This window comes from Pezoporus wallicus, unplaced genomic scaffold (assembly GCF_028554395.1).
Source record: "Pezoporus wallicus isolate ANWC-B61680 ecotype Strahan unplaced genomic scaffold, APGP_CSIRO_Pwel_v1 contig_12814, whole genome shotgun sequence".
NCBI classification, from domain to species: Eukaryota; Metazoa; Chordata; class Aves; order Psittaciformes; family Psittacidae; genus Pezoporus; species Pezoporus wallicus.
In genome coordinates, this window is record NW_026640662.1 from 468,641 (window position 1) to 487,767 (window position 19,127).

At 44.9% G+C, this 19,127-nt stretch overlaps 1 protein-coding gene across 1 annotated transcript in view; it reads left to right on the top strand.

Annotated features, from left to right (window-relative positions):
* Positions 1-6,338: 6,338 nt before the first annotated feature.
* The window catches only part of PITPNM3 (PITPNM family member 3), a 64,032-nt gene continuing 51,243 nt past the window's right edge, over positions 6,339-19,127 (top strand). The window contains exon 1 of the mRNA XM_057420008.1: positions 6,339-6,430. Within this exon, the coding sequence (XP_057275991.1) occupies positions 6,409-6,430 (22 nt within the window). The 5' untranslated portion in view covers positions 6,339-6,408. The remainder of the gene's footprint in view (positions 6,431-19,127) is intronic.

The following is a 19,127-nucleotide window of genomic DNA, read 5'->3' on the forward strand; positions in this document are numbered from 1 at the left end:
ACGGAGTTTTTTGGCTGGTGTTTCAAGGTGCTGAGGCCAGAAGGAACCATGTCAGCCCCGTGCCCTGCACCCTGTGCTGCAGCAGTAGCAGCTTTGGGCTTAGCAGGTCTGTGGGCTGACAGCAGAAAGCTGATCTGGCCCAGCTGAAGACAGCTCTGAGGCCATCAGCAACTTGGCAGTGCTGATCTGGCACCAGCTGCTCTTTGTACAGTGAGCCCCATGAGGGTACCTGTATGGACTGTTGTGTTCTGCTCAGCTCGTTCTCGGGCACATCTGGGCTGTTCATACCTGACGTACCACAAAGCCTGTCTCTGTGGGCAGGTTATGTAAAAATAGATGATGAGAAAGGAGGGGATTGGAAATCATAGTAGGCTTGACAAGGAAAACCAGTGTCTCCTTAGTCTGTCCTCTCAGCTGACAGCTGAAAGGGAAACTGGCTGTTTCTGGTAACGTGCATTAACTTCGTTAGGCCCATTTCATTTTTGTATTGGTGTTTGTTAGATCTTGATTTATATTAATAGGAAAGATGTACCTCAGGCTGTGCAAGATGCCTTTGGAGTTTACTCTCTTTGAAATGAAAGCAGTGCCAATTGGTTATCAGTTGGTTACAGCTGTCTGAATTCTTATTCTGTAATGCAGTTGTCCCTGAGCAAGTGGTAGAGAGAAATTATCTTGATCAAACCAAATGCAAAGCAAGAGAACAACCAGTGCTGCTGAAGTCAGGGGCAGAAAATGCTGATTAAAAAAAATAATAAATTGCTATTCTTTTTCTGCTGCCACCCTCTGTGTCTTCAGGGAAGTTTTGCTCAGCCTTGTAACAAGCGGAACAAAAGCTTAAGACGTCTCACTTGCATCTGCCTGATAGAAATGCAGCAATGCCAGATTTCTGGAGGCTTTGACCTCTGGTGGAAGTCTGAGTCTCATTTATTTATTGAACTGGTTTAATCTTTTATGTTTGGCTATTCCTTTCCTTCTGTGAGTCACACATCAGAATAGCAGTGTTAGGAGGGTTCATTTCTGAGGAGTGGGTTGTTCCAACAAATTCTTGGTAGAGACAAACTCCTGCAATTTCAGTTTGCGCTTAGAACTCAGCAGTTGTCAGAAGTTGGCCTTCTGTTTGGGGCAACTGCAAAGAACCTGGCCTTTATATTGTAAAAAGCTAGTTCACAATCAAGGTGTTTTCACTGGAAATTGCATTTGTCTCTGAGGTTTGTAAATGTGGCTGAAATTCAAATGAAAGGTAATGCCCTACACAATTGGCTGTTGTCTAATTGGGAAAAGAAGCTTGTTCTGAATGTGAAACTACGTAGCATGAATTAAGGCAAACGTAACGCTGCTGCTGCTTTCTCCCTCAATTCCCATCCCTCTGGCTTCCCTCTCCTGCCTCTGCAACCAGTCTGAGTATTTAGGCTGAGGAAAGACCCAGCCAGCCAGAACAGGGTGAGCAGGAAGGAGATATAGAGCAAGTAAGCTTCTTTAAAAGGCAAAGAAAGAAAAGCTCTTTCTGTTAAGACTTCCAGTATAGGTTTCTAACCACCTCAGGAGCACATGCTTAACAATGATTATATCAGCAGGAGGTGGCACCATCCGTGTCAGTTATTAATAAACCTCTTAAAATGCATATGCTGACTCTCTTTTTCCTCTTATTTTTTTAACTCACTGTAGCAATTTGTCACTTTTTGAGCTGGCACAGAACAGGAAGTCCACAGTGTTAGTGAAAAATAAAGAGCGCTGTTCCAATGGACCCAAACTGAGATGCTCCAGGGAGATCAAGCTGAGCAATTCCATAGAGGCAGCTCCTTAAGCTGTCTCTTAGAGTGTCCCAAAATCTGCCTGAAATAGAACCAACTGTATGAGATGAAGGCTGCTCAGAGAATAATACAAAGAAATCAAAGTCAGCAACTAGCACGTTTGTTCCCTTTCTGAAACATCATCTTTTGCTTCTCCAGCAGCCCTCGCTAGCCTTGGGTTTTGGGGGTAGGTTGTGGAGTGGTGGTGTGCAGGCTCTAAAATATATGCTCTTGAGGTCCAGGGGCTTTGCTTTTCTGCTTTGTGACAAAGCTGTTGATGCTGCGTTTTGTCTCTGAATCTAAGCCCAAATAAACTTGTCTTCTGATCCAGATTTCAGTCCATTTCTAGAAGATGACAAACAGCCTGGAAACAGTTGCAGGCTTGGACTTTTCCTGCTGGCTCAGCCAGCATTCCCCAGGGCTGGGGTGAAAGTTAGTGACCTCTTCTACCTTGTGAGTTTTGCTAAGAAGGAGTCCAGCCCCATTACCAGTCTAAGACCAGCAGAGGCTTGCTGTCTAGGCCCAGAGAGGGCAAGGCTCTGGATCAGTGTCAGTGCTGTGGGGAAAGATGCGATGGATTTATTTTGCCTTGTGTATGTTTAGTCCTGTGGGCAGTGTGGCACTGACTCTTTAGGCAGTGAATTATGCAGAAGCAGAACAAGTGGAAGAGGCAAGTCTCTCTCCACAACAACCTTGCTGCTGGGTTGAATCTTACCCAAACATCTGAATACCATGAATGTCTGCTTAATGCACCTGGCTGGGGCCAAAAGGAAATATGAAGTGAGTTGTGCCAAGGAAGCAGGGGAAAAAAATATTTGCAGTCCAGTAATGTTTTTTGAAAACTCACCAGGATGAAGAGCGTCAAAAATTTGTCAAACTCCCTTTTGTCATAGAAGAGGAAAGGCTGACTGTGACCTGGAGTAGCTGAGCCTGAGGCTCATGAAGGAGCTTGAAAGTCTCAGCCTTAGAAGCATAGTTTCTGCATGCTTGACGTTGTTTCTCCCATGCATTACACAGATGGTTCCGTAGCCTTCTCTTAATGGTACTGATAAATAAGAGGGCTATGGGTGTCACCAAGGGAAATGATGTGCATGGAGTTGCCCAGCATGTGCACAGCAAGCTGTATGTGAATGTCTTCATCCTGCTGTGTAAGGCAGATATAACTTCAGCTACCCTTCTTTGCCCAACTCCTTGGACACCGTTCCCTTACCTCGCTCACAGTGGGGCTGTAGCATGAGCATGGTTCACCCTGGTTTGTCTGTCATGCAGCAAGCTCTCTACAAGCCTGACTGGGTGTTGAGAGCTGCCGACCTGTGGCAGAGCTCAGCCACTTGCAGTGTCGCTCCCAGCAGCAAGGTGAACAGTTTGCCCTAGCTGAGACTGGCCTGTGCCTGAGAAAGCCAGTGGAATTGAGGTTGGGTATGTCTGTGCACAGCTGCTGTGCTGCAGAACAGGAATGCTCCATAGATGCTTTTAAAAGCCTGGTATCATGGGTTCTCCCTCTCTCCTCAGCATTTCAGTTAGGAAGCAGATGACTAAATATAGCCTACTGTCTAAAGCACGCAGAGCTGTGCTGTCGCATTACTGTTCTAACATTTAATTTTTATTCTCCTGAACGTGTCCAGTTGTTTGTTGTTTGGTTTTGGTTTCTGTTTTTTTTTTTTTGGGGGGGGGTGTATTTATTAAAACCCAGTCCTGCATTTAGTTAAAAAAAAAAAAAAAAAAAAGAGATGGATTTAGGATCAAGCTGATATTTATCAACAAATCCATAGTCCTTCCTCCTGCTGGTCTTTCCTAACATTTTGCTCTGTAATGGACCAGCAGTCAGGCTCTGGGAAGAGGCTTCCTAGCAATGCATCAAGCCACTATAACAATGTTTTAAGGAAAACACACTGTCTCTATGAAAAGAAACATTGAGAAACCAATAAACTTTTCCACATTGAAAGAGCAGATGCTGCATTCTTATCCACTGAAATGGAGAGACCCTGCAATTTTATCACCATCTTCTTTTTTTTTAATGGAAAAATCAGAAAGGGGTCAATAAAGTGCCATGAATATCAGCAATACTGAGTTTGGAGAACCTGGGTTATTCTTTAATAGCGGGTTAGACTGGGGAGCCAAGAGGACAAAATCTGAGCTATTCCACACTGAAAGAATGAAATACCTAATCAGCATGAGTGCTGATCACTGTAATGCTGAGCTCTAACATATCCTGTCTCTTTTTTATTTTGGCCTCTTAAACTATTTGAGGTTATGTTCTAAGAGCTGCCATCTCAAGGCTTGTTCTTGGATCCTGGACAGCTTCTTTGGCTGTTTCACTGGCATGAGCAGTGACAAAGCAGGTGTATCTGCTGCCAGAGAATTTCTCAGTCCTTCCAAGTAAAGCAGCACAGTGCAACCCATTTCTAGTGGGTGGCTGACGTGGAACACTTGGCTGTGAGTTGCTCTATTGCCTGCTGTTTTCTCTGATTCAATGTGGTGTCTGCTCCTTAGGACTGCTTCTCTCTGTGATGACTTCAAGGAGGATATGGGAACTGAGCTTAAAGGGTTCTCCTGACCTTCACTGAACCCTCCTCATCAGCTGCTTTCCCCAAGTCCCACACTGGTGTATCACTGAAGTCCCGTAATTGCTAACAGAACTGCATTGAGCGTCACCCTTTCTTGAAATAAGCAATTGTCTTCTGACTATGGACAAACAACGTTGGCTCCGTAAGACAGATTTCCCATTTCCCTTCCTTCCTCAGCAGTTTCCTAGTTTGTTTCCCAAGGCTGCTTAAGCCAGATTGAACCTAGTGTTAGCAGGCACACCTCTACAGAAGCCAGGGTTGAACTCGGTCCTGGAGATAGCAAGCAATCAACTTTCAGCTTTGCCACCTAGGATCTGAAGTGTAGAGCTGGAGCAGCTTTCCCTGCCCGGTTTGAGCAGGGATGGATCATTAGGTAGGCAGATGTTTTCAGGGGGGCAGTAGCGTGAGTTGGTAGCATTCTTCTCTGAGCACCCATCCTCAGGGGTCTCTGCATTGCCTGCAACACATGGCAGTGTCTACTGCATTGATGTCTTTTCTGCGTGAATTAGCATGCAAAACACATTTTGTATGAGGTATTATTTCTGTAATTAGGCATCTTCACCAGAAAACCTTGTAATGATGGGGAGCATCCTTTGACAGAGGCTTTGTCTTGAGAGGAGTTTCTCTGCTCTATTGTAAGCGGGACAACTTGCGTCACCAGAAAACCAGGTGTTCAGAATTAAATGTGTTTGGAATTAGATTCTTTTCCCAACAGGTACTTGGATGTATAAATATATTGGAAGGCATTTGAGCTCAGGCCATTGCCTGGCATACTGTATTTTTCTTACATTGTCATTTGGCTGTTAACCGTTGTAGCAGTTCTACAACTCCTGTGTAATGCATGGGAAAAAAAAAAAAGGAACCCAAAACCTACGTGCCTTTACGTAACAAAAGAATTTAGTTGCAATCACTGAATCTTTCTCAAGTCTTCAGGAGAAAGAAACTCGTGGAGGTTTATGTTGTCAAGGGCTGGTAGTTGTCTGCTTACAGTGTTCAAGTCAATATAAATGAATCTCTTACCGGTGAGGGAGGTGGTTCGTGCTGCCTTCAGAGGCTGCCATTAACTGCCTGCTCAGGTAGCCCTGCCAAGAGACAGTCACTGCATCTAGCCCAGTGCTAAAGAGTCATTAAGGATGAATGTATTTTGGAATAATCGTGGTGGTGTGTATGGGCAACAACAGAGCTTGTGCTTTTTTACAGCCAGAGCTACTGTGCAAAGGTCTAAGTTTTTACTGCCTCCTTGGGGGAGGACAAAGCTGGGGGTGGGAGGCAGCACATTTGCACTGACTCCTAAATGACAAGAGTCTGGAGCAGAGAAAATGAAACAGTTTGTTGATACGATTTCCTTAAAAACCTGTTGAACAATAGATGGGGCACCAGTTCATTTTCAGATTACAAACCAGTCCTGTTAAACTGGTATCAAATGCTAATTCAACCTTCTTTGAAGGGCTAGGCCAGAATCTGATTTTAAAGTGTGTTTTCAGAGAGACCCTAATACAACTTTGATTAAAGGCAAAGGGCGCTCTTACATGTTATTCAGGGTCTGCTTTCTCTGAGCAAAGGAGAGAGGAGGGAGGAGACAGCTGAGCGGGCAGCGAAAAGCAGCGCCTCTCAAAACTGGTACATGTGGCAGTAGTGTCTCCTGACCGAAGTTCAAGCCTTTCCTACCGCCGCGTTACATAAGCACAGTAGCTTGGGAGGTCTCTTGAGGTGTTCCGGCGCGGATCTGCGGCCGCTGAGGGGAGCGAGGAGAGCCCTGCGGGAGGACCCGAAGCGGGGCCGCTCGCTCCCGGCAGGTTCACGAGCAGCCACCTGCCGGCCCCCGCTCTCCGCGGAGCCGCTCGCTGCGCCTTTAACGACGGCGGCTGCGCCGCGGCGGGCGGGCTGCGCGGCGGCACCGAGCGGCGCGGCGGCGTCTCCCGGCCGCGTCTTCCAGCGCCGCAGGCGAGTGGGCGGCGCGGGGCCTCCGCCGGGAGCAGATGGGGCGGCGGCGCGCGGGGAGGGCCCCGCGGGCGAGCACCTGAGGCGGCCGGGAGCGGGCGGCCCCGACGATGGCGAAAGCGCCGCGCGCAGGTGAGCGCGGGGCAGCCCCGAGGGGAGCGCGCGTGGCCCCGCGCGCAGAGGGGAGGCTCCCGCCGCCGTCCTGCGGGAGCGGTGACCGCCAACCCGCGGGTGCCCGCCTCGGCCGGGGCCGTGTGGCGCTGCGGGGGCCCCGCTCGCGTCCGCGCCTGTGGCTGCTCCCCGGCCTCCTGCGCGCTCTCCGCGGCGCCGGGAAGGGAAAGGAAGGGAAGGGAAGGGTCGGGTCCCCCGGTGTGAAGGAGCCCTGCGGCTGCCGCCTCCTCGGGAGGAACGGGCTGGGGCGCCCGAGCCAAGCGCGCCTCTTCGGGTGGCAGCGGGGCGGTTGCCGGGCAGCCCGTCCTGAGGGTGGAGCCCCTCCCGCGCCGCGCCCGTTCGCTGTCTCAGCTCGTGCTTCCCGCAGGCCGGGGCAGTTCGGAGGCCGGGGGCTTGGGGCTGTGGCCGGCAGGCGCCGGGCGGCCCCGGGGGCAGCGCGCTGTGTGAAGGGACGCTCGGCGCAGCGAGCGGAGTGCCGGGGAGCCCCGTGCTGCTGCAGAAGTCGTTTTCTTGGGGCTGCACGCAGAGCCCTTTGCCTTTGAAGGTGAAGGCCTGGCTGTGCCGTGACTGAGTGCCTGTGGGTCTGTAGGTGAAACTTGCCTGGAGTTTGGTGCCACTTCTTAGCACAGATTTACCTCAGCATGGCAATATTAGGGCTGAACCCAAAGTCTGCCTGGCCGAGTTTATTCTTGTATTTTTTTTTCCCTCGAAATAGGCATGGATTGGTGGCAGCCCAGAGATGTAGCGCTCGGGAGCATGAGAGCGTCAGTCATTTCAGAAGATGCAAACACAGTATTGAACTAAACAGTTGTTCTCCATCTTTTGGAAGGTGAAGGAATAAATGGGGGAAAAGTCTCACTGTTTTTTATTTGGCCTTAGCTTGCAGTCCTTTTAACTTTGATAGGAAAATAAGGCAGTATTGCTTTCATTGTCAGTAGTATGGGAGTAATGTAATCCGCATGCATAGTTTGCTTGTTCAAACCCCACTTTGCACAGGGATTTTAAAGGATGGTACTTCTCTTGAATGTGATTCCACTCACTTCAGTAGACAAAATACAACTTTTGATGCCATCTTTATGATGTCACTACTGCTTACTGCAAATAAAAGCATAACTTGGTAATTCAAAAAGTTGCTCTGGCAGAGCGTGTCAGGGTTAGGAGCAGGAAAAGTGTCTGCTTTGTTAAATTGAGGCAGCTGAGTTTATCAGTATGAGCTGGAATACGCACAAATAAAGAAATGTGGCTGTTTTGCTTGTATATACCCTGCCTTGTAGCCCTTGCCAGTGCTGTAACCTCATCACAAATGCAAAGAAACACCATAATTCTAGGAGCCATGAAACATGCAGTTTAATCACTGGAGAATGACATGTGCTTCTAAAGGCACATGTGTCATTTCTGGAGGCAGTCGACTTGTTTCAGTAGCCAGATCCCACCTAGTGACCGCCAGATCTTAAGGCTTGGAATGGTCCCTGCGCAGAAATACTTGAACATTTGCAGGATTGTGTACTCCAAAACCACGTAGCAGCAATTGCAGATCACTACCTGACATGTCTGTGGGGGTGGTGTGGTATCTGATCTTCATCTCCTACTTCGTTTTTTAACAGACAGCAGTGACTCAAAAATGCCAGATCCTCCTCAGAAAGCCAAAATCCCTGCACTGTGAAAGTAGTCTTTCAGATGTGATGCAGGCAGTCCACCTACAGTCGTTGTAGGAAAAGGTTAGAGAATATTCGTATCTGGTTTTGGGGAGTTAGTTTGGAGGAGGTGATGAAACTGCTGAGAAGGGGGTGAAGTTAATTTCTGCTGTGGGGAAGCTGGCATTTGAAGCTTCAAAAAACAGCTCTAAGAGATGCACCACATTTACAGGAAAGCTTGATCTAGGATTTAGAGCCTGGACAGCCTTGCCCTTCTCTCCGTCCATCTTGCCAGTAATCCCATAAAGGGCAAGACTGCAAATGTTGCTGCTACCTTAAAATAGGGGCTTAAAGGCCTGCATGACTTTGCTACTTTATTTGTTTCCTGTATTCACTAGCAAATACATGCCTGTCCTAACCATCTGCTGCAGAACTGCCAGTTGAAGGATATACAGAGTAGGTAATCAGGGACTTGCCACTGCTGAGTTGCTGTGAGAGGAAAGACACTGCGAGGAATGGGAGAGAGGAGTCGGTTATATTAGGTACTTCTGACTACAGTGGTATCTGGGCTGGTTCCTTCAGGTAGCTCTTTCACTTGACTGTTTTGACAAGAGAACCTGCATTTTGTGTGTACTTTGTTCTGCGTTTAACTATGTCTCTGGCTTTGTCAGCTGTGCTCTTTGCTCTCCTTTTGAATTTTATTTAGGGGCTGACGCATCCACAATGAGAATAAAGGAAGCTCTTGACCCTTTCCTGGTATCTGCTCAATCTTGCTGACTGCCTTCAAGCTGCTTCTCCTCACCACTTCCTGGCCCAAGCTGCTTTCTTTCCAAAACTGACCACTTTATTCCTCCCTAAATGCTTCCCTTCACCTTTCAGTTTTTCCATTGTACCTCTCAACCCTTTTCCCACGTCTTAGAAATCCTGTCTTGGTTTGCTGCCTCTGTCAGTCCAGGAGTGCTCTCAGGGAGTATTGTAACATCTCTTCCCTGGGTTGCAGCTTCTCTAATAAACCTAGTGACTTCGTTCATTCCAGGACCCTGCTTGCTTTATTGCACTTTCAGGATTACCTTTCTTCTCCTTTTCCTCATTTGGAATCCTAGAATTGTTTAGATTGGAAAAGACCTTTAAGATGAGACCTCCTGACTTCTTGCATTTCATCTTGTTCTTAAGTACTTGCTACTTAAGGATAAGTACCAGGAACTTTGTCCTAGTAATTGTCCTCAAAGTCCCTTTTGTGCTTTTCTGTACCTTTTAATTCTTCCTCTTCTCTTTCTGAAGTGCTAGCAGTGCTTCCAAGTCTGCAATTCACAAGACTGCAAGAATAGAGAGATTTCAGCAGGGCAGGACTCACCCTGTACTTAGAGTACTGCAGGTTCATGAATGGAAGGTATGGTTTGGTGATGTGATGGCTTGCTGCTAACAGTAAGAAAAATTCTGCGTGTTTCCACCTCTTTCCCATGCCAGCTCCGAAGCTGCCCCAGCTTTTTTTGTAGTTGAGCTCTGGGAACCAAACAGATGGAAAACTCTTTGTTGTATGAAATTTGTAGAAAGTTTAGGTTTTGCTGCTTTTGCAGTCTACAGACTGAGCTGCAGGTGGCTGCCCTCCCTGGTGGGAAGAATGAAATAGGGTCACATCCCTTATAAGCAGCTACCAGTTAGGCTGGTTAGATGCCTCCCCCCTTCCGCTGGCCTCCCACTCCTTGATTTGCCTCCCCTCTCTGGTTTCCTGTTTTCCTCCCCCTCAACCTGCCGCTCTAAATTTCATCTCCCCCTCTCCTTCCCTTCTGTGGCTCCCCATCTTCCCCTGGCGTTGCGCATTCTCCCCCTTGGCCTCCTGTTGCCCTCTGCCTCTCTGCCAGCCACCCCTGTCCTGGGGGCTGAGTTTTCACTTTGGAACAATTGGAGAGAGGGTCAGCATCTCCCTCTGTATTGCCTGAGCTCCTGAGCCCGAGACTGCCTCCAGCAGTTAAATTCACATCTTTTTAAAGTACGTCTTCTGTTTTACGATTGCTAAAGAAGAAATAAAACATAAATAGAAAATAACAGTGAGTAATTTTGGCCTACAGTAAGTCTTAGCTGTGTAGTCACTAGGTAACACTCTGTGGGTAGCTCAGTTAAATCACTTAATGGGTAGGCAGGAAGCATCAGGAACCTGCAGAACCAGAAAGACGTATTATTATGCAACACCAGTGAGTTGAAATAGCAAAGGTCGTTCCTTCTGCCCAGTGTCTCTTTCAAATGGAAAAATGACTCGTGCTGTTTAGTTTTGTATGGAAAACTGTCCCTGAATTCAAAATGGCCACAGTTCTAAAACACGCTTTAACACGTGGAAATGTTTTAATTGTGCAACAGTCTGGTTTTGCTTAGTTTTTTATTGAGATTCAGTCTTCAATACTTTGTTATATAAAAGACTGAGTTTTCAGTAGCTATGAGAAAGCTGTGTGCTATTTTGTCTCAGCTAACTATGTTGGTGTGGTAGTAGTATTCAGGAGTGCGTTTTTTATGGTTGCCTGTCTGTGGCATCTGCTTATGTCTAGGCTTGATTGGCAAATTCTAATTATTACCAGGCAAAAGATGTAGCAGACTGCTGGGGATGCTGCAAAGCTTGAATTCTGTAGTATTGTAACAGAAACATGGATTGTATTGAATTAGTTTTAGAGGAAAGCTCACTGCTGTAAGTGCATCCAATGAAAGCTTCTGTTCTTACCCCAGGCTGCTTGAATGCCTCTTCTTGGAAGGTCTGGTGCAAACACACCTGAGCCTGGACAGTCTGTTGGGCTAGTCTGCTCCAGTGGTGATACTGCCAGTGCACAGGAGGGGCTGGTAGGGGCATTTGGATCAGCCTTATCCCTTTTGATTTGTCCTCTGCATAACCTAACCATTGATTTGTGAATTGTCAAGGAGAAGGTGGCCTTTAGGAGATGCTGGAGTGATTCTTAAACTGAAGCTTCTGGACTGTGCCTACTGTTCTGCTCTGCTCTCTCACTAATACACTTCAGGTATAAAATCATTGCTCTTTCATTCCCAAAGTGTTTGTGCTGAACCTGCTGGTGAAGTTCTGCTGTAAACAGTGATGAATCAAGTCATGGTTTACTTTTTTCAGCAGCAGTAAGTGCCTACTGTTCTGCTCTGCTCTCTCACTAATACACTTCAGGTATAAAATCATTGCTCTTTCATTCCCAAAGTGTTTGTGCTGAACCTGCTGGTGAAGTTCTGCTGTAAACAGTGATGAATCAAGTCATGGTTTACTTTTTCAGCAGCAGTAAGTGTATGTAAAAGCTGATTCAAGCTGGGGAGAAGGCAGAACCAGTGAAGAAAGGCAGCATGGCTGTGGTTTCAAAGCAAGGGTAGGTTTACTTCCCAGTGCACTTGTAAAATGAGTTTTCAGCGTATTAGATCACATGGCAGAGGCCTGTGCCTTGGTAAAGAGTGCTGTCCACTAGAGGACGTCGTTTCCGCAGGCAAGCCTTCTGTTTTAGGAAAGGTCCTACTGTGATCTGCACACACTGTCTCCGCATGTATTACACCTAAAGACCTGGGCCTACCATGTACAGTATCCTTTTACTACAAGTCAGAGGTAATGTTAGTAACTGGAATGGAACAAGTATATGCCTTTTCTTTCTCCTGACTTGAGAGGCGTTTAAAGTAAGATCTTTGCATAACAAGTAACACTGAAACAGCATTTTTGGTGCTGGTAACAGTGTGTGGAATTATTGAGTGACAGTGGCGAGCCATTCTATCTTAGGATGCTTGTGGATGAATGAGTTTTAGACACTAGACCTTTCCAAATTCTATAGGAAAGTGGTTAAATTAAAGTCAGGAATAGCAGCATTAGCTAATTGATTTTCAGAGGAACTGCTTTTCAGAATCTGTTAGGCCTTACTTTCACTTCTTGTCTGGTTTTCTGCTTCCATTTCCTTAGTTCTGACAGTGTTAGCTATAGACCAGTAAGGTCACTTTAATTCCTCTTGGTTTTTGTTTGTTTGTTTTCCCCCTCCCTCCCCTTTTAGAAACATGGAACGAAGTGTGATCCTCAGTTGCTTAATTGTTATATCATTGCCAGGTGTGGGTTTCTGCCTCCCAACCAGGAGAAACTAGATCTGATTCTTCTCTTATATATGCTTTTCAACTGCTGTTGATTTCAGCAAGATGATTTGCTTATGCAAGTGTGAGAAAATGAGCTCTGCTGATGTGTGTGTGTGAAAGTGGGATTGGCATTTTCCATGGCTGCTCTGCTCCTTAGATCTGTTTGCGGGATATATCAGAGATTGCAGTGGGTTTTTATTTCTTTGGATGGATGGCATTCGAAGCTGCTGATTGATACATGAGTGGGAACTACTTCTTCTGCAGTTTTCTGGAACTATAGACAATCACAAACACCAAGGATGAAATTTGCCGTGCATCTAAGTGTGGATGACGTCTGCAGAGGTGCAGTCTGACTTGCCCTCAAACAGAAGTATGAATGTCATGCAGAACTATTCCTGTAGCACTTCTTACTCAAGTAAGATCCTGGCTGTTCCTGGGAGGAAATTTTCTACTCTCTCTTCCTTTTTTTCTCTTTTTTCCATGCTAAATGAGGCTCAGGGCAGCTGAACGTACTTCACAGATGAGTTTAGGTGCTCATTCAAGTGTCGGGTCAGTCAGCTATTTTGCAGCCTATCACAAAAGTATGCAACAGATTGTATCTGTTGCTTTCACCTTTATGGACGCTACTGCTGTACAGGATATAGGTTTCAGTTATGACCCTTATTTATATGTCTTAGTGCTAAAGGCAATAAATATCTAACATGGGTGAATTGCCTAATAAGCATACTGTACATCTAAAGATCTCACTTTAACTGATTCTTTTTTCGACAGTATCCAGAAGTGACTTTGCTTTTAGTTAGCAATTTATATAAAAAAACAGCTGCTGTGAGGTTGGGATATATTGTGAGATCTGGTGAATCACAAACCGACATCTACTACATCCATGATGTGGGAAATTGTTTTCTGTAGGTCCTGCAAGAGTTGTCTTCATGCAGGTGTGTGATCATGTCAGCCAAAGGAAAATTAAAATGTGAAATGATTTAGTGCACGGAAAATCAAGAGAGTGCTTTTCAATGTTTCATTTTACTCACACATCGCATCATCTCATCTCATGTCACCAGATCACAGATGCAGTGAAGTACCAATGGAATTCCAGCTGGTTTTGTTGAAGAAAAAAGCAAGACTTCTTTTTACAGAAGAAAATCACTGATTGTAATCAATTATAGTTAATCCTAATTACAGTAAATTACAATTAGTGCTAGCCTAGCTAGAGAATTCAGCTTCTGTGCATGGAGCAGCAAGATGGCTTTACTTTAGTCTTCTCCGCCCTGCAGTTATTGTGGCTGTGCACGCAGGGCAAGCCCCTAGTCAGCTCCTTCTGTAACAGGTGAGTGTAGCAAGCTGGTTTGACACTTGGAAATGTTACCCTTGTATCCTATTGTCATTCTGTCCACCTCAGCAGCCTGTGGGAGCTACTACATGTTCTTCTGGGTCCACTACTGAGGGGCAGATTAGTGATGTAGTTAAAGTTTTTGTTAAAGGCGTTGCACTTCTATATGGTTTTCCGTGTTTTTAGAAACCATGATTCTGAACAACTGAAATGAAATGTAAGTCACTATCTTGCTTACAAAAAAATCACTGAAATCTGGCTGTAAGAATCAGTCAACAAATCTGGTAAAGAGAAAGTTTGTGGACATAGAAGCATCAAGTGTTATTAGCCTGTATTTTGAAGCAGGGCTGGTCTTTTTGTTCTATGAAACAAAATAATACAATAAAATATGCATCAGTTGACACTGTAAATCAAATCAGTGAGTGCAGGCAATGCCGGTGTCTAATGCAATCAGGAAGTATTAATAGAGTCTTGTTAAGGTGGCTAACGCTAATCTGTTGGCACAGAAGGAAGCAGACTCCGTAAGATGGATATATTAGGGTGATGCAATGCAGCACAGCCAGCAAATAAATGTAGATGTGAAGAACTGCTGCAGTGATCTTATGCACACTTGTGCTGCTGACTGTGGCTATGTTTAAGCTGCTTCTAAATCTAGAAGCATTCCTAGTGCAATATAAAAAAACAGATGCTCCCGGGGCTTTTCTCGTAGCCAGAATTTATGCCTGAAAATTTGTGACACTTTTTTCGGCTCTCTATTCACATTCCTCATCGAACCCCACGGTCTCCGGAAGCATGAGCTTTCTTTGTGGGGCCAGTCCGTTTACTGACTTCCAGCCCAGCCAGTGACAGCTCTTCTCCGGGGAGCTGCTCTTTTCTTCGGAGTACTTGTGAAGGCTTTACAACTTTCTGTGTATACAGCCTTCCCCATCCCTCCCTCCCGCCTGCCTGCCTGCCTCCCTCCCTCCCTGCCTGCCTGCCGCTAGTGGCTGAAACAGAAAGCTTTCTATTCTGGGAAAAAACTCACAATCCCTGCAAGGCCTTTTGGGCGCTCCTTCAGTCAGAAATTCGTACAGCTCTATGTTATATCAGGATTATGTTATATCAGGAGATATATGTTATATCAGGAGATACTTAATCCAGATTAAGTGACACTAGAATGGTGTTAGTTAGGGAGGGGGCTTTTGAATTCAAGTTGAAAGCATTAGTGCAACCACTGGCATTCTTTTCCTCGGTGGGAGGTGAATTTGTATTTACTTCTATTTTCTATGGGCAGCATGCCATGCTTGAGGTGAAGACCTTAAAGCTGTTGTGCCAGTATTTGCTCCGTGGGTGAGGGAAATGGCAGTTTCCACTTTTGGACAGGGCCTTACTCTCACATATGAAACATTCCTGGAAGCCACTCCATGCAGCACTAAAGAAGTACAAACCAGGGAAAGGAACAACTTATCATGTCCTACTACTACTTGTAAGCATACATTACCAGTGAAACTTAAAAGTGAATATATTTGAGGAGAAGATTTGAGTATCTTGACACCTCCAGCAAATGACCTGACACACCTTACAGCTGTTTTATCTGTGGGTGATGCATCTTGCAGCACTACATTGCTGGCACTGAATTTCAGTGCTGCTACATTTGTTTCTTCCCATGTTTTAGTGCTTTTAAATTTCTACCACTTTTTTTTTTCTTAAGTCTCTACTGTGTGCTTTCATGAAAGCCTCTCTAGGCAGGTGTCAAGACCTCCAGGCCTTTGCTGTGCAGATGATAGTTCCCTTAAGACTCTGGAGCTTGATAATGTGTGACCAACAGCATGTGTGTTAACAGCATTGCACCTACTGCATCTGTAGTAATGTTCTGTGCAAAGTGGTGGTGTGCTCTTTCTAAAGGAGCGTTTTCTTCATTTTCCTTGAGATCTCTGGTCACAGTGCCTCTTTATGCCTGTGACTTCCCAGACAATGCACTAGCTGTTAGCAGCCTGCTCAGACAGAGCTATTGGCACCCTCTTTGCATGTCAGCTGTCTAAAACCCAGCAGGTACCTCTAGGAAATGAACAGGGTCCCAGTGTATGTTTTGGTAACATATTCAAAGAGGAAGTGAAAATGGAAAATGGAAATAGATGCAATGAAATGGTAATACTTTAAGTAACTTCAGCTTTGAGCTGCCATCCTTTTTTCAATTCATTGTCATACCACTGGTTTTGAAACAGATTTTCTCCTCTATGGATTCTTGTGCCATCTTTCTTTAATTCCTTTAACTTGCTTCAGGAAGGGTGTCTGCTTGTCTTCCCTGCCATCCACCACTATCCCCAGCTACAGATTTTCTGGGGTCATAGGTGAGACTTTTCTTTACGTATGAATGAAGTTTTTGCTGTAGATTGTTACTCTTGCAACTGTTCCTTTTGTTGGTGTTGCTGGTGTCACACCCTGCAGACAGGAGTGCAGTGATCCCTTTGGCGTACATGCTTCCTGAAGTCTGTAACAGGGTTATGGAAGTTTAATGCTTCTCTCCAGAGAAGAAAGTCATGCTTTTACCTTGCAGGTTCTTGCTCAGGTTATTTGTGCACAGTAGGATTCAGCCTTCAGTGACGTTTACTAAAATGACTGAACCTACACCTTTCTGTGGCAGAGCGGGGTGTTGCAGAACTGCCTGTAAATGCAGTCTGCACAGTTGTGGCAATAGGAGCTTATTGGCATTCTCTTCTACGCGTTCCTTCTGATCAGAGTGCATGGTGTGTCATCACAGGGAGTATTTTTATCTCTCAAGTTGCAATGTCTACAGCACAATTTCATTTACATGCACTTGGATGTTCTACTTCCCTCCTACCTAATGGTTAATAAAGTGAAATGCATTGCTAGTAGCTTATCTTTAAGAACAGTGATTTGTTAATATTTAATTCAGGTAATAAGCATTTTTGTATGCTCTGTTAAGCACCAGCAAATCCTTTGTTGAGAGCAGGAACTCCAAAAAGGCGGTACCGACACAAGATCTGTGAGATGACTGGATGTTTACTGCAAGAAATGAGCCCAGCCAAATGAAACAGTAACTGGGGGAAAGGTAGTTCTGTCAGGGGCAGATGGGGACCCCCAACTCATTGACCACAGAATCAAGATACCCCCCAGTTAACAAACAATTTAAATATGCACATTATTGTGGCAAGTAACAGTTTGAAATAGCTCTTCCGTAATGGTATGATGGTTTAAAAAATTGCAGCCTTTGAAAACATTGTGTTACAGAGGTTTTCTGTAACAGAAATAACTACAGAGGCAAAAGCCTGAGATGAGCAGGTATCACTGGCTTCAGTTAGAAGAAACATACTCGAAAAGCTTTTGTTTAGGATTCTCTCTTTAATGAGACTGTCAAACGTGGCCTCAGTAGCAGACAGGTTTCTGTACCCTGTGGGGATTTAAACACAATGGGCTGGCCTTAGAAAGGTATTCATCATTGCCAAAGAAGAATGTTCTCTGCTTTCCTGATTGAATACACTTTGCAGCACCTAGGAAAGGTAGTAATAGGTATCTGCCATGATACCTTTACTTAATGTTAGTCTGTAGTATTTGGAAGCTTATTGCTTTTGAGTATAGTGTTACTGGGAAGATAGTCTTAGAAATGGAGAGTTGAGGTGACAGCAATACAAGACCACCGACCAAACACCTCAAATACAAGAGAAGAAACATTTATGAGTACTGCTCATCATTTGTTAGTACAGCTAAACAAATAACTGAAGGGAGGTTGTAAGGGAGATGGAGCCAGTTTTTTTCAGTGGTGTACAGTTACAGGACAAGAAGCAGTGGGCACAAACTGAAACACAGGAGGTTCCCTCTGAACATCAGGAAACATTTTAATTTGTCTACTGTGAGGGTGACTGCGCACTGCACAGGTTTCCCAGAGAGGTTGTGGAGTCTCCCTCCTTGGAGATACTCAAAAGCTGCCTGCACATGGTCCTGGGCAACTTGCTCTAGATGGGACCAGATGAACTCACACCTTTTTCTGTGTGCCAGGAGAATTCCTTGATAAACAGCTTGCGCTCTGAATCCTTTAATTCTAAATTATAGTTCAGTTCTGGTATGCAGAATATTTATGTCTTGATCTGAATAAATTTTTATTTGATTCAGAAAACCATGCTGAAAATGCCTTTGTTATTATTGGATACAAATTAGTGAATCGTCCAGATGTTAAAACTACCTAACTCTTCAGTGATTTTTGTAGTGATTTTGATGTTATTTACTGGCTTTATCATAGAAATGTCTCAAAATCTGTTAGGTAAGAACTGTAGTAGACAGGTTCTCAGAAGAGCTGGCTATTTTCAGCAGAGGCACCAAATCAAAATTGAGGTGAGGAGGCATATACCATGAAATGGAAGGAACTGGCCCATGTGTTACAGGTGTAGGATTAATGCTGTAACTTTTAGTGTTTGTTATTTGAAGGTGGATTTTGCAAGGGAACTGGATATCTGGAAAAGCAAAGAAGAAAAAGAAGAATGAGTGGGTCTTTCTGGTCTTAAATCTTAAGCTTTTGCTGGAGAATTATGGAAGCCCAAGACCACATAGAATGGGACTTCAGTCCATGGGAAGTATAGCTGACTGACATAACAATAATTGGAGAATCTCTCAAATCATGGTAAGACAAGTCCTGCAAATAACTATAAAAAAATGCAAAATACTTCTTTCTTCTGGTTTGCTTTTGTTTGTTTTTTTCCCAGTGTTGCTGGCTTTGGATACCTGCATTTGTGCTGGCTTACTAGAGACGTGCAGTTATACAGCTTTAAAAAGTGAAGAGAAGCTAACTTCTAAAAGCCAAGCCCCTAAATATCTCTCCAAAACAAATTACCTGCTGCCTAAGAGGGTGTTTTTTGTTGTGGTATTTTTGTTTCTGCAAATGTAGCCTGCTGTCTTCTTGTGCACTGAATGCTCAAAGTACCAGAAAATGAGACTCCTCAGTTTTTAGGCTTGGCAGAACTGTCATTAGGACAGGTATCTGGCTGGAAAGTCCGAGCAGAATTTTCTGTGTGAAATCTGTATTCAGTATGGGAGTGTGTGCATCTGCAGGATGCCCAAAAGGCATAAAGTGTGTGTTACCAGTGGAGTCTGTATACCTTAGTCTGGATATTCCAGTGGTTTCATAAACATCCATAGCACAGAAATTCAGCATCAGTTATAGATACTTGTTTGACCAGAGTAGCTGAGTGAGAAGCTGTTTCCTTGCAGAGGAAAATCCTGAGCACTGTTAAGATGTTCGGGGCAGTCCTTTGCCTTCTCACCGTTCCTTGTCTCACTGCTGTTCTCCTGATCTGTGGACCTGTCTCTCATTTATAGATTCTTCATAAATTTCCTAGTTTACTGCCTTCCTTCTGGCTGTTCATAGATCTTAAGGCCTGTGATCAGGGAACCTGATATTCTACATATGGCTGAAAAAGAGTAACTTACTCAAGATTTTTTCTACTAATAGTACTATACTTTGGTTTTAAGATCTCAAAAGGTAGGGCAGATTATTCCCTCCTTCCACTCTTTTCTGGTGTATGGCCTCCTATCCAAAGACTGAATTTGGTAAATCTTCCCTTTCCCATCTGTCACTGGCTTTTTTGTGGTACTTTACATTCTCATTCTTTGA